Below are 15,120 nucleotides of genomic sequence, written 5' to 3'. Positions count from 1 at the left end.
TGGTGTTGTGTGAGACATTTGAGGCATCATACTTGAACATGTGCTAAATTTGACTATGCCATGGAATGTCGACGGCATGGCTTGCAGCTCGAAGAGTACCAGACATCCTAAGAATATGTTATTTTCTGCTGGGTGGCGTATTACGGAGAATTTGATGGTTTGTGTCCTGCTCTCTCTTCCTTCGTTGCTGACTAACATGAGTGGGAGGTGTATTGTTCTGAGAGGCCACATGTTATTTCCTTTGAAACCTACCAAGGGTCCGCCTGCTAGGGACTTCAAGTCCTCCTTCTAGGATTTTGGTAGTTGCCAAAAGCAATGTTCGTATAGAAAGTTCATGTTGCTCCCGTTTTCCATATAGACTCAGTGGATTTGTTTGTGACGTATACAAGCAGGTATAAAAAGTGGTTCTTTGGGATTCCAGTCGTGAGGTCTCAGGTCTTCCGATGAGAAGTTGTTGTTTTGGATTTTTTGAGGTCAACGTTGTTACATCATGGTTTGCCTAGTGTTGTTCACGCTACTTGCATGGTCAGTTGATCATGAGCACTCTTTCATGTTGTTGTTGCTTTTCTGACGTGGACATGTTTTTTCTGTAAGGGAAAGCGACGAGTGTCATGTACTCGATTAAAATTTTGTGACAACACCGGTCTTCCTTGTGTTTGACGCCAAGCGGCCAAGTTTGTTGGCTGCGGAGCCGGTGTCGTCATCTTGCGACGAGATATGCCTCGCGTTTACCATCCCAGACACGTAACACCGTATATCAGTTTGTGTAGCACCGAGTACACGTGTGAATGGCGCCAACTGTTGTGATATATCTCCGACTTGACTCCGTTTTCTTTGGCGACTAAAGAAGCAAGCCTTAGGATCATAGTACCAGAGAAGAAATCTGGTAAGCTTCGTCCGGAAGGGTTTCCGGGAACGAAGCTTCGAAGGTCAAGTTAGTTTTTTTCTTGAGAGAAGAGAGATCTAGTCTATTCAAGTAAAGGAGAGAATTTGAAGATTATCGGTCCCTTCTCTTGGAGGAGAAGGAACCTTTTCATACCTATCTTTGGGGGAACAGAATTTTCATCGTCCAACTCCCAACATAGAAACATTTCCATATTTTCATATGACAACTCATTTTAAATAGAATCTTATCTTTTCATAATAATGTCAATATGCTCCATGCATGACTATACTTCCAACTGTCCACAAGCGACCAATCCTTGGCGAACCTTAGATTGTCCTTGGCAGTTATATAATTTATTTTAGTCAAAACCAATTCTATTTCCTTTTTTCCTCTAAGTGCCCTAGGCATTTGGAAAATTTTTAGAATGGTCGAATATTACAGCATATGCAATTTATCCTATACCCGAAGCGTATGGGATATAATTCATATTGAAAAACGTGATACTTAACCAGTTTCTTACTATAATATCGTCATAATATTTCTATTTCCCGTGTTCTCAAAATTCGAACTATGAAGAGGGATGCCGGAATCATACTCGAACTTTGAGAATTCAAATAATAAATATACCCTTAACTAAATTCAATTAAAATTTCTCGATCTAAGCTTTTAGATTGGAAACGAAGTATAACATTCTCTACTTTAATTATAGCAAAAACAACTTTTCTACCTCTGCAACTTTGCAGAGTGAAACTTTTGTTTTTCTATAATTAATATTGCCAACTTGCAATACTTAAATAATAATCATGCTCCCACTAACATGATGATTTCCAGCATAACATTTATAAGTCCCTAATATGCATGTGTATCAGTCAGATCCATTTGATGGTGCGGAATCCCAATCAAACGGATGATGTCAGATCAAATAGAAGAGAAAGAGAAGAAGAATATTAAGAATCTTGATTGTGTTGATGATATGAATGAAATTCCTTACAATAGATTCTTTCACACCATATGCTCTCTCTTCCTCTCTCTCTTGGCCATACAATCTCTAGGGTTCATCAATCTCACATGCACTCCTCACCCTATATATATATGGACCTAAGGCCAAGTCCAAAATACAAATAATCCAATGCTCGGTCCAAACTACATTTAATCATATACTATTTTAGGCCCAAATAATAAAAACAATAAATTCTTAAAAAAGCAAAGTATAAACCATATTTTTGACCCAACAATCTCCCCCTTGGTTTATAGCTTTCTTTTCTTTTCTTAAATGACCCAACAAGCTCCCCCTAAAAAGTAGCTGGTTTTTCTTGTTAATCTTCATCGAGAGCTTGGCTTCAGCATTTATCTTCAATGAATGACTTCATCTTGAGCAGTTGGGCTTTTCTTCAGAGTTTGGCTTTGAACGCACAATGGGTGAGGAGGCATGATGTACTGATTCTTGAAAGATAGCGCTTTCAGCTTGAGAATCTTCAAAGAGAACATCAGAGAGAACAAATCTTCTGGATCACTTCAGCAGGTTTAAGATAGCAGCAGACTGATTGAGGAGGCTTCAATGCAATCCGTCACATAATCTTCAATTACAGCTTCACCTTGCTTCTGGGGTTGAAGGATTGAATGTTGAAAGAATAATTTTCATTTCTTGCTCCTTCAAATGCGAACTCTTCAATGCTCACGGACGAGGCTTTGGCTAAGAAATCTTCAACACAAACTCCATGAGTCTTATCTATTCCTGAAATCACTTTTCAAGACAAAACAAAACTAAAAGAAAACTTAGCACACAAATTATAATAGCAACAAAAATATTTTTGGATTTTTGATTTTTCTGAACAAGAAATAAAACAGAAATTACACTATTTTTGGATTTTAATTTTTCTGATTTTTCTTTGATTTTTGAATTTTTTTGATTTTTTTGATTTTCATTATTTTTAATTTTTAATTCTCCCCTAATATTTAAATTAGAAGAAACTATGACAAATATAACAAAAATAAAAATGATATCTAACTTTAAGAGTGATTTGGGATCAAAGTTTTTAGACAACCTTTATCCACTTGTCGGTATCTTCTATCTTCACGTCTTTGTCTGGTCGATCGTCGGTATTGTGGTCCACTTAAACACGAAAAATTGTGACAGATTCAGGACATACTATTTGTTACAAGACAAGGTGAACTTAAGTTCCTAAAAATTATATCTGATCCTAATTCCTTAAATACTATATCTTAAGGACCATTCATCTGACGACGACCAAGGATATTGTTATCCACCTAAATTGAGCAGCAAGATCTATAGACAATCTTTGAGTGTTCAATTTTAATTGTACTGGAACATGTTTCCCGCTACCAAATATACCCCAGCCATCAAGAACTTCCAGAGTACTCCTTACACCGGGTGAGCAGACAACCATTCAGAGAGAGGGTAGATTCAGAATTCTATTACTTATTACTTCAGAGGGGTTGAGAAGTAGAAGGTTGCATATGCTGTGTACCAGGTCGGATTAGAAGTCATGCAAAGGAGACAGCATATGGCTAACAGATAAGAGGTATTTCACATATATAACATGCAGAGAAATAGAGTTGCATATGTTGTATGCCAGGTCGGATTGGAAGTCACACAAAGGAGACAACATATGACTAACAGACGGATAGAAAGAAAATGATATTCTACAGACCTAATTTATCGGAATTTACCAGTAGCCCCATCCAACCGGAATTAAGGACAAAATCCGCACATCGAGGAAAAGTTAAACCACGGTTCCAAGTACGGGTTCAATTAATGTGAGGAGTAGATTCCCATATATTTCTCCCTGCTCAACCTATCCGAGCGTCGTATTGTCAGGCTGAATGGATCTAAGTAGGTCAAGATTTGTCAAGTCTATAAATTTCCTAAGTTCAACTCTGCCTAGTCATGTCCATTTAAAATTTTCCGTGCCTACCGACGCATCAAACCAGAGCATAGACCCTTCAACTTTGGGTACGTTACGCAAACTCAGGTTGCCTGTTATCACATGATCATATCACTTCCCAAAACATCTCCTTCAAGCACATTTCATAACCAACATCTTTTTTCTGATTTTCTACTATTTTTTGATTTAATTTTTTTTTTATAAATTTTCTAATTTTTGTTTTGATTTTATTTCTCCCTTTAAATTTGTGCATAGGAGAGAAACAAAAATAAATGTGTAAATTTAAACTATCCTAAAACAAAAATTAGTCTTTAAAGCGAATCAGCTTAAGAAAAACTCAGGAGTATAGAGAAGAAAACGCAAACCTTAATTCACCGGTTGAATCTGCATCCAGAAGGTCTGAGAACAGCACGCGTAATCTCAGAACAGATCCGAAAATTCTTTACGTCATTAAGCACCAACCCCATGAGTGATCCCTTCCTTTCTTCCCTTCCCGCAAAAGGACACATACTCTCAAGCAAGGTCAAAATGGTGCACATTTGAGAGATGTCCCCTATCATGTGCCTGGAAAAGCCACTACCAACAAACCGAAGTCTGGTGATATGCCTCCATAGCTGCTCCGACACAGAACGAGATTAGTTGGTCTTTGGAACCCACTCCATTTTGAAACTAGGTCGACCTTTGTCATCAATGCACGATAATCTCTCCCATGACATATCCTGCTTATCACAAACAGAAGGTGTAGAAACATTAGAAGCATTAGGAGATTTGGGAGATTGAACCTTTGGTACCCATTTGTAGTGTTAACCCATTTCTTTTTCGATCCGATGGGTGGCTCAGTACTTGCTTTTGATCTTGATGTCGGCCTTTGAGATGACTTTGATTTTGGCTTCACAAGAGCATCTCTTGGATTTGGCTTCTTGGCCGACATTCCCTTCTTGCCCTTGGGATTTTGATTCTTGTCCTTTGGGGTTTGATTCTTGCTCTTCTGCGCATTCCAGTCATCATTTTCTGAACGTGACCGTGAGGGGTTTCTTTTGAAGTATCTCCCTCTTGGCACGTTCTGCCAGCCTTGTGCATAGTAAGGAACGTATGTGCGATTTGGACAGTTTCGGGCAATGTGTCCAGGTGTTCCACAGTGAAAACATGTCTTTTTCTTCACTGTAAAGTTATTTCTTCCTACCCGTAGTGGCGTATCCTTGCCTTGTCTCTTGTTGTTCCCACATGCACACTTGCCACAAGAACTCTGTTGCGTTGGAATTGGTGGCCTGTATTTCTCAACGACAGGTTGATCAGAAGCAGTTGAGTTCGAAGCAACAGATTCAGAGTTCAAGGAGATGTTGGTTTTTTCAATGGTTTTCTCCATGTTCTCATCTTCTGCTACTTTACCTGCACATGAAGCATAAACATTAGTATTTTCAACATTAATAACTCCTCCTGACACAAATCCAGCTCTTTTGCCATATTGAAGATGTGGCTCCCTGTCAGTTTCATCCTGTGTCATAGGGATGGATGTGTAGTTATGATTATAAGGAGGAGGTACACTATCATACCCTAGACCCTTGTTTTGATTTTCTTTGAATTTTAATTGGGTTTCATATAAGGACTCGATTGTCTGACTTGACGCGGTATAATTTTTGAAACTGACATCTGTTTTTCCACACTTAATTTTTAAAGCGTCAAGTTCTTCAGTTACAGCAGCAAGTTGTCTCTTAATATAATCATAATTTTCACACTTGTTGCTATACTCTTCCTGAAGTTTCCTAAAGTCCTTGGTTTTTGCTTCTAATTCAGCCTTCAGGGGTTTCTGTCCTTTCCTGAGTTGATATCCTTCATATCTCAGGTCCTCAACTTCTCTTTTAAATAAATCAATTTGTTCCCGAAGAAATTTAATCGTAGCCTCACAAGCTGGAGTACATGTAACTTTAGTGACCGGAATGTTTTCAGAACTCATTGTTTCTCTACACTTCAAAGCATCAAGTTCTTGAATTACATCAGCAAGACTAAGATGATTGAGATCTTTTGTCTTCTTGATGATAGCCGCGTTCATATCCCACGATTTCGGAAGTGAATTTAGCAGCTTTTTGTTTATCTCGGACTTAGTCAAGAAGATCCCGACTATATTCATCTCAGTAGTAAGTGTAGTAAATCGCTGCAACTAAGTTTCGAGGGTTTCTCCAGGGATATAATCGAACATGTTGAAATTTTGTCTTAACATATCCTGACGACTCTCTTTCATGTTTTCAACTCCCTCGTAGACCTTAAAATCAATTAAAAAGCACAACTAAAACCCAAAATCAAACTTAAAAGTCAAACCCTTGGATTATAAACCTCAAAAGTCAACCTTAAAAGTCAAATTTAAAAAGTTAAACTCAAAAGTCAAACTTGAAAAGACAAACTTAAAAGTCAAACCCTTTGATAATAAACCTCAAAAGTCAACCTTAAAAGTCAAATTTAAAAAGTTAAACTCAAAAGTCAAACTTGAAAAGTCAAACTTAAAAGTCAAACTGAAAAACTAAATTTGAAAATTTAAAAGTTAAACGAAAAAGTCAAAGTTTAAAATCAAAGGTCAAACTTGGAAGTCAAAGTCAAAATTTAAGGTCAAAAGCTAAAAAATAAAAATCAAAAATTAAAATATAATTTTATTTATTAATTTTAATTTAGTTAATTTATTATTATTATTATTTTAAATTTATTATTATTATTATTATTATTATTATTATTATTATTATTATTATTATTATTATTATTATTATTATTTTAGTTTGGATGAAAAAGAAATTTAAAATTAAAAGGAATTGAGTTTTGGGTTAAAAGTGTCAAAATAGGAAAAATGGTGCGACAGGGAGTGTTTATGAATAAAAAATGAAAGACAAAATTGCAAAAATGGTCCCTGTGGTATGCAAAATTTTGGGGTTTTAGTCCAAACCACGAGTTTTTTGGATTCATGGTCCTTTTGGAGTGGTTTCCATGTGGTTTTGGTCCCTAGACTTAACTCCCGTTAAGTTGGATCTGTTAAGCCCCCTCACATGCCTCACACGTGAGGGTAATTTCATCATTTCATATATTAGGGACCATTTTTGCATAAACATTTTTTGGATTAATTGATATTTACCCCTCATTTACTTTCCCCAACATTCGTCAACTCCCCAACTCCCTCCTTCTTGCTTCTGCTCCATTGAACCTGCAAAAAACCCTCGTTGCTTATCCAAACAAGATAATCGACACTACACATACAAGGGCATACGTTTAATACGAAATGGTGTTCGTAATGTGGCACATCAGACCAAAACACGAAGTTGTTGATATATCAACTGTATATGGTAAGTTGCTCTGTTTCTTTAACTTTTATACTTTGCATTTTCTTATTGATTTAGAACAAAAAATGCAAAATTTTGACTTTGTTAATATGTACAATTTTGATTTTTAGCTGGTGCATCCACATGGTTTAGTATTAAGCTTCATCACGGTGGGAAATTTACTAAGTTACCTAATATAAAGTACATTGGAGGTGAAGTGCGTTATGTTGATTATGTGGACATTGATGAGTTTTATGTGCATGAACTTGATGCCATAATGCTTGACCTAGGTTACCCAGACCCACGGAATTCTGAATTCACTGATGAATCCCCAGTTATATACTACCATTTTAGGATACCCAATGGTGACTTTCAATTTGGTCTTAGAGCTTTAGGGAATGATCAGGATGTGATCAACCTTTCTAAATACATTGCACATAACAAGCTGATTGAAGTGTACACAGAGCATGGAAAGACAAATTTACTGACTTACTTCATGTCATCAAATGCAAAGGGTAAAGTTGTCATTGAGGAATTACCAGAAAATGATGACAAAGGGGCTGAAGTTGAGGGTCAAGTTCATGCAGATTCTCCAATGAAAAATGTGAACCATGGTAATGGTGAGCCTATTGGTGAGTTCATGTCTCTGATTCTTTTTGGGAGTAAGAATGATAGTTTCTCACCAGAGTATAGAAGGGGTAGGGTTGGGAATTCCAATATAGGTGAAAGTTCTTGTAGCAAGAGGCTTAATTTAGATTATATTGATGAGGGTGTTCACATTTCAAAGGAAAAGAATGATGATCAGGATGGTTCAACTGATGTTCAGGAGGCAACAACTTGTGCTCTTATTGATGAGATGGATGGTGTTAGGGAGGCTGCAACTATTGTTCAACAGGCATCAACTGTTGATGAAGGATGCTACAACACCCCCTGTTAATAATGCTGATGAACAATTGAATGAGTTATTTGATAACCTTGTGGAATATTTGATTAGGAGTGATGATGATAATGCAGAGTATGAAGGTGATGGAGAATCTGAAAAGGGTAATCAAGAGTATGAAGAGGATGATGAATCTCAAGAAAGTGATCCAAATTTTGAAGAGTATGATGAATCTGAAAATAGTTATCCAGGGTATGAAGAAGATGAGAGAGAAATAGAAGATGAAGATCATGTGGATGACATAATGGATGTTGACAACAATATACAAGATGTGGATGTGGACATGGGAGACTTCACTCTCAATGGTGAAAGTGATGTGGAAGATTCTTGTATAAATGTTGTTCATGGGCATGAACCTGAAGATATGGAAGTGATCAACAATGAGGAATTTGAATCTTTGGATGAAGGATCTGACCAAGATAGAGAGAGAAGAGCTCTTATCAAGAATCTGAGAAAAGAAAAAAGGTGCAGTCTTGGGGCAGTACATAAACAATCATTTTCAGTTGGAGATAAATTTAATAGTAAAAAAGAATTAAAGGAGGCAACTGATCTGCATGCACTAGAATCAAGAAGGAATCTTTTCTTTAAAAAAAATGACAATGTAAGGCTTAGGTCACAGTGTAGGGGAGTTGTACCTGTCACCAATAGAGGCCAAGTGGGTAGTCAGGCTACCACTTCAAAAAGAAAGGGTAAAGAATTAAAGACACAAAAAGTAACATGTGGTTGGTACATTCATGCATCTAGGTCAAATATTGAATCCAACTGGTTTATAAGGACCTTAAACCAAACTCACACATGTTTGCAAAAAAGGAAGCTCAGGGCTTGTACTGCTTCTTTAATCAGCAAAAAAATCTTTGATCAAGTTGAGGCGAATCCAGATATACCTTTGAGAGCCATATAAGATCACTTTCAAAAGACCTACCAAGTGGGTGTTACTATGGACAAGGTGTTCAGGGCAAAGGATAAGGAAAGAAAGCATATAACCGGGGACTACACAAAGCAGTATGAACTATTGAAGGACTATGTTCTCGAACTTTAAGCCACCAACCCAGACACCACAGTGAAAATAGATGTATGTTCTGAGCCTAACCCTGATTCCCCAACCAGGCAGTTTAGAAGAATTTATGTGTCTTTGGGTCCACTGAAAAAAGGGTTCAAGGCATGCCTTAGGGACTTATTAGGTTTTGATGGTGCCTTCATGAAAGGACCATTCCCTGGGCAGGTCCGTTCAGCAGTTGGTCTTGATTCCAATAATGGAATTTACCCATTAGAATATGGGATTGTTGAGTTTGAAAACACAGAAAGTTCGAAATGGTTTTTAGATAACCTTGGGGATGACTTGGATCTTGGAAGAAACTCAAATTTTACTTTCATAAGTGATAGGAAAAAGGTAAAGCTGGAAGTGGTTTTTATACATTTGGTCATTTAAAGTGTGATTTTAAATTAATTCTAATGATTGAGAATTGATTTTTGCAGGGTTTACATACTGCAGTTGAGCAATTATTTCCCAATGCTGAGCATAGATATTGTATCAGGCATATTCATGACAATATGACGAAAAGATGGAGGCAAACAAAGTACAGGGACCATTTATGGAGGTGTGCATCAGCTACCACCATTCCTGAGTTTGAACATTTGATGAAGGAGTTTAGTTAGTATGATAAGGAGGCATGTGAACGGTTGAAACAAATTCCTCCTAAACATTGGGCAAGGAGTCATTTTTCAGTTAAATCTATATATTCCAATTTGGTCCTTATGTCTTTCACTTAGTGAACTGTTTTACTTGTATGTGAATTGTATTAAATGTTTTTTAATGGTAATGTACACATAGGAAGAGCAGTTTCTGATGTGTTAATATCAAACATGTGTGAAGTGTTTAATGGGAATATAGAGAAAGGAAGGGATAAACCTGCCATTGGATGTTTAGAATACATAAGGGAGTATCTAGTGAAGAGGATATGCAATGTCATGAAGGAAATGAAAAAGGTGAAAGGTCCACTAACACCCACAACAACAGACATCCTAGGTGCAAGAAAAACAGTTGCTTCACAATACATTGCTAGGTGGAATGGGGCAGACAAGTATCAAGTCACAGGAGCTTTGCAGGATCAACATGTGGTTGATGTTAGGAACAAAACATGCACTTGCAGAAAATGGGAATTAATTGGAATTCCATGCAGACATGCAATTACAACTCTGAATGAGATGAGTAAAGACCCAGAGGTTGAGCTTGACATTTTAAAATGGGTTCACAAGGTGTATTTTCTAGAGACATGGAAAAAGGCTTATTCTTTTAAGGTGGAGCCAATTAAGGGTAGATCTATGTGGCCCAAAAGTGAATGTCCCACAAAGCTAATCCCTCCTCTACATCGCACTCAGGTGGGAAGCCCTAAGAAAAAGAGAAGACAAAGTAAGGGTGAAAGGTTAAGCAAAAAGAAGAAGGCAAGTCAAGGTGATGGAGTGAATGCTACACAAGAAGGAGGTTCCCAAAAACCAACAAATGATGGAGTGCAGAAGCTATCAAGGAAGCATATCAGTGTTACTTATAGCAAATGCAAGAACAAGGGACACAACTCTAGGACCTGTAAAGGGCAAGGTGGGAATTAGTCCAAGAAGTAATGTGTCATGCATGTATGGGGTTTTCTGTGATTTTGGTTGGTTATGAAAACTTGGTTGTTATGTTTACAATATTTTGTTGAAAACTTTTGGTTGGTTGTTATGAAAACTTTGTTGTTATCTTAGGTATGGTAATGTGTCCCTTTTGGTAATGTTTTGAATCTTTGGTTGTTATGTTTAGAAACTTTGGTTGTTATATTACAAGTCTTAATGAAATGTGCATTTTGGTTATGTATAATTGGTTCTAATATATACATTTTGGTAATACATTCATACCATTTCTATTCATATGTTAATTCTGATACATTCATACCATTTTGGTAAAACATTCATTACACTTGCATCATAAAATTATACATATATCATTATCATCATAAGTCACTACAAACATGATCACATAAAATTACAACAAAATGACCAAAACACCCTTCACAGTATACCCCTACCCTACACAAACCAAATACAGAAGAATACGATCACAAAGAAAAACCAACTTCCAAACATGTACATTTTCAGCTTCAAATTATCATCCTTCAATGCTTTGACATTTGCCACCAACATGTTGTTCCTGTATATCAGTCCATTGCATTGATCCTGTAGCATGTTCATACTTCTAACCAACTCATTGCACCGTTCCTGCACTGAATTCAAATTTCTTAGCAGACCAGGTATGATGGCTTTAGCCCTAGCACACATTGGGGGATCAAGCCACCCAATAAACCCACAAACGGAATCATTCATAGGGCATGCAAAAAATCTCCTTCCTGGATTCAGAGGGGTCCAAGATGTTTTCACCATAGCAACTTTTCCACAAAAACATAGCACCATTTTTGTTGTAGCAGAGCTCAAGAAGAAGAAGGGTAGAAGAAAAGAGACGTTGGGGAACATTGGAAAAGAAGATCACAGGAAGTGGGGGTATTTAAAAGGAATTAATCCAAAAAAACATTTATGCAAAAATGGTCCCTAATATATGAAATGACAAAATTACCCTCACGTGTGAGGCACGTGAGGGGGCTTAACAGATCCAACTTAACGGGAGTTAAGTCCAGGGACCAAAACCACATAGAAACCACTCCAAAAGGACCATGGATCCAAAAAACTCGTGGTTTGGACTAAAACCCCAAAATTTTGCATACCACAGGGACCATTTTTGCAACTTTTTCAAAATGAAAGGCTTGTAACAAGTTGTTCCTTGGTTCAACTGGTAAAGCGCCTTGTTGAATTTGGAGAAGACCCGTGTTCGATTCTTGGCAGCCCGAACTTCGTTTCCTATTTTTGATATGCGAAGGCGAGTATTCAGCTGCTATGCGAGGAGGAGGTCCAAGCTGCGAGGCCGTAAACCACCAAGGACGAGGCCACAGACCTCGGGTTGTGAACAGTTTCCGGCCGCAAACTCCGGCCGTGAACTCTGAAACCCCAGCCGCCGGCCGCAAACTCCAACCAAAAACACCGATTTTTCGACTTTGAAGCTCCAAAACTCGATCAAAAACCCTTTTTTATGAAAAACACGAAGAACAAACCCCCCCCCCCCCCTTATTTTTGCGAGATCTATCCAAAAACGCAAGAATATTTAGAAAATAAGATCAAATAATGCTCCAAATCTGACAAAATTGACTGGTATAACTTGGCTTTGATACTAATTGTAAGTCCCTAATCTGCCTGTGTATCAGTCAGATCCGTTTGATGGCGCGGAATTCCAATCAAACGGATGATGTCATATCAAATAGAAGAGAAGGAGAAGAAGAATATTAAGAATCTTCATTGTATTGATGATATGAATGAAATTCCTTACAATAGATTCTTTCACACAATATTCTCTCTCTTCCTCTCTCTCTCTTGGCCGTACAATCTCTAGGGTTCATCAATCTCACATGCAGTCCTCACCCTGTATATATATATGGACCTAAGGCCATGCCCTAAATACAAATAATCCAATGCTCAGTCCAAACTACAATTAATCCTATACTATTTTTGGCTCAAATAATAAAAACAATAAATGCTTAGAAAAGCAAAGTATAAACCATATTTTTGACCCAACAACAGCTCACATGTATGTCTAAACTAATTCAGAACTTATTTTACTAAGTCCCAAATGTTCAGACTATTGCCAAATCTCACAATTCGAACTACGAAGAGGGATGTCGTAATCATAATCGAATTTGAGAATGTAATTTACATAATCGCTATCTCCTTAAAATCTCTTTTAGTGAAAGCGTTTCCTCACAATCATTTTCATGAACGAGAGAAACCTTATGACACTTAGATTTTATGGTGTATGTGTTCCCGTCCATATGAATTTGTCATAACCATAATCAAAAGTTAATGTTTGTGACTAATTCAAATTCTTATGGACAGAACTTGTTCATTCTTAATTTCTTGCCATCAAGGGTCCCACCATTGCTTCCAAGTTATTTTACAGCTCACCTATGCTAGTCAATGTACTTTCATTGAACAAGGTGCTTGCATTATGCAGTCTATTGAGAACTCGTAGAACTCATATGTATAATCACTCAACTGGATTGGCACAGAAATAGAATTTTGTCAACATGATAGGTTACAATCCTCAAGTCGTGTGCTAGTATTTAATAATAGGTTTACTCTTGATTAGTTCTCAAAACTTTTCAAGATCATTTGGACTCCCACTGACCTCTTGAAATATAAGATTCTCTTATCAAGAAACATTTCTTGATAAACAAATATCCAAGAGTTGGTGTGTGTCTAGATCAAGACAAACATTACACACATTTGGTCTTAGTTGATCTTTGTCTTCTCCAAGACATCACAACCTACCAATTTCAAATGTGCAAGAGTAGGAGAAATAATTTTCTACTTCACATTTGATGAGTGTGTGTCACTCAATTTACAATCTTGGAGTATGATTCTAAGAATTGATTTTTGGAACGAAGTATGACTCATCCTTTTGATTTAACCATTTCAACAATTTCTGATTCCTCTTCTTAGACATACTAGTGCACTAAGATGTCCTTAGAGGATTAATTGTGATATGGTTCTTAATCATTAAGACGATCATAAAACTGATATAAAAGTACTCTCCCTTCTTCTTAGATTGGAGAAACTTTTATCTTTCCGCCTTTATTGATTTTTCTTATTCGTTCTGCCATTCATTGAAACCTTTCAATGATTCAGAATTACACTTAATCTTGTAAGTATAACCACATTTACTAGACCTTTTGGTAAATTATGACGAATAGTCTTATTGTTATTTGTGGTGGACTTGACTAGTGCACAACATTGCGTTCTAGTCCTTTAGTCCTTCACTTAACTCACATACATGTGTAATCAACGAATTTGTCTTAATTTCCTAAATACCAAGATTTCCATACATCACATGATTCAAATCATATGATTCCAAGTTTCTGTCTAATTGAAACTTGGGTGATGGGAATCTTCCCTTACTTAGAAAATTTCTGACACTACCATAAATAACATAACTAAGAATTACATTCATTTATAGAAATACATAAACATCAACTTTTCACAACGATTTCATTGCAAGGATATATATAAATAAATAACACAAATCAAAATTTTATTTTATTCATAGAAGCAGCGGAAAAACATGTCCTTACAGTGCAAAATCAACTGAAAAACTATGTAATCAAATATTCATAACAAATCTATTATAACTTCCTAAGCTCAAAATCTGATCTTCGAATCCATGCGATCGTGATTCATTTCTTCGTGATCAGACTCATCTTGCTCTTCCATCAAGCTTCCTCTCTTTTCTCTGATTCTGCATAACATTCAAATGTAATCTTATCACATTATGTATTAAGAATCAATGATCAGGAACTTAATGAAGTTAGATAGTGGATTTTACCTGAAGTAGAGTCATACTTCTTAACTCTCCCATCTCTTAGATCTCTCAGGTAGATTTTGAAGCTTCGTCTCCAATTCCCCTTCTCTTGGCAATAAAAGAAAATTGACTCTTTTGGAATAGCACACGGAACTACCTCAGACTTTTCCTTTTCTTATGATCAAACTTTTCGACCATGACATGCCATTCGTTGCCATTTCCTATGTCCATAGAGGTCTGGAAGGCAGATCCACCAATCAACTTTTCTTTTCCAGTGCGCTAAATCATCGCTGATTCAGCAGCAATAAGCAGATGGTGAGATCGATGAGGGTCACATCGTGGTCTATGATATAGTACTCTCTTACAAACTCACTATATGAGTCAGGAAGCGACTAAAGAACCCAGTCAACAGCTAGCTCCTCACAGACAATGACTCCCAACATTCTTAACCTATCAATGTGTGACTTCATCTCTAAGACGTGTGCACACACTTACTTTCCTTCTTCATGTTTGCTTGACAAAAGGGCTTGAGTGAGCTTGAACTTTTCAAGCCTTTAAACTTGTCGGTTAGGGATAACAATAGGAGGAGGTAGAGGAAGTGAAGCATGATTTCTTGTTCCTCGATCGAATCGTGGAATATCATCTTCATATGAAAG

At 36.9% G+C, this 15,120-nt stretch overlaps 1 protein-coding gene across 1 annotated transcript; it reads left to right on the top strand.

Moving 5' to 3' along the window:
- The first annotated feature begins 9,229 nt into the window (after nt 1–9,229).
- LOC145099659 (uncharacterized) lies at nt 9,230–10,638 on the top strand. The gene is made up of 3 exons (XM_079037193.1): nt 9,230–9,421; nt 9,508–9,682; nt 9,863–10,638. Exons 1-3 carry the CDS (start codon nt 9,230–9,232, stop codon nt 10,636–10,638), a joined length of 1,143 nt encoding a protein of 380 aa, XP_078893319.1.
- The last annotated feature ends 4,482 nt before the right edge of the window (nt 10,639–15,120 follow it).

The sequence above is a fragment of the Lactuca serriola genome, chromosome 4 (assembly GCF_051521515.1).
Source record: "Lactuca serriola cultivar US96UC23 chromosome 4, Lser_US96UC23_V15, whole genome shotgun sequence".
NCBI classification, from domain to species: Eukaryota; Viridiplantae; Streptophyta; class Magnoliopsida; order Asterales; family Asteraceae; genus Lactuca; species Lactuca serriola.
Note: the sequence above shows the minus strand (reverse complement) of the source record. Positions and strands in the feature narration are given on the sequence as shown.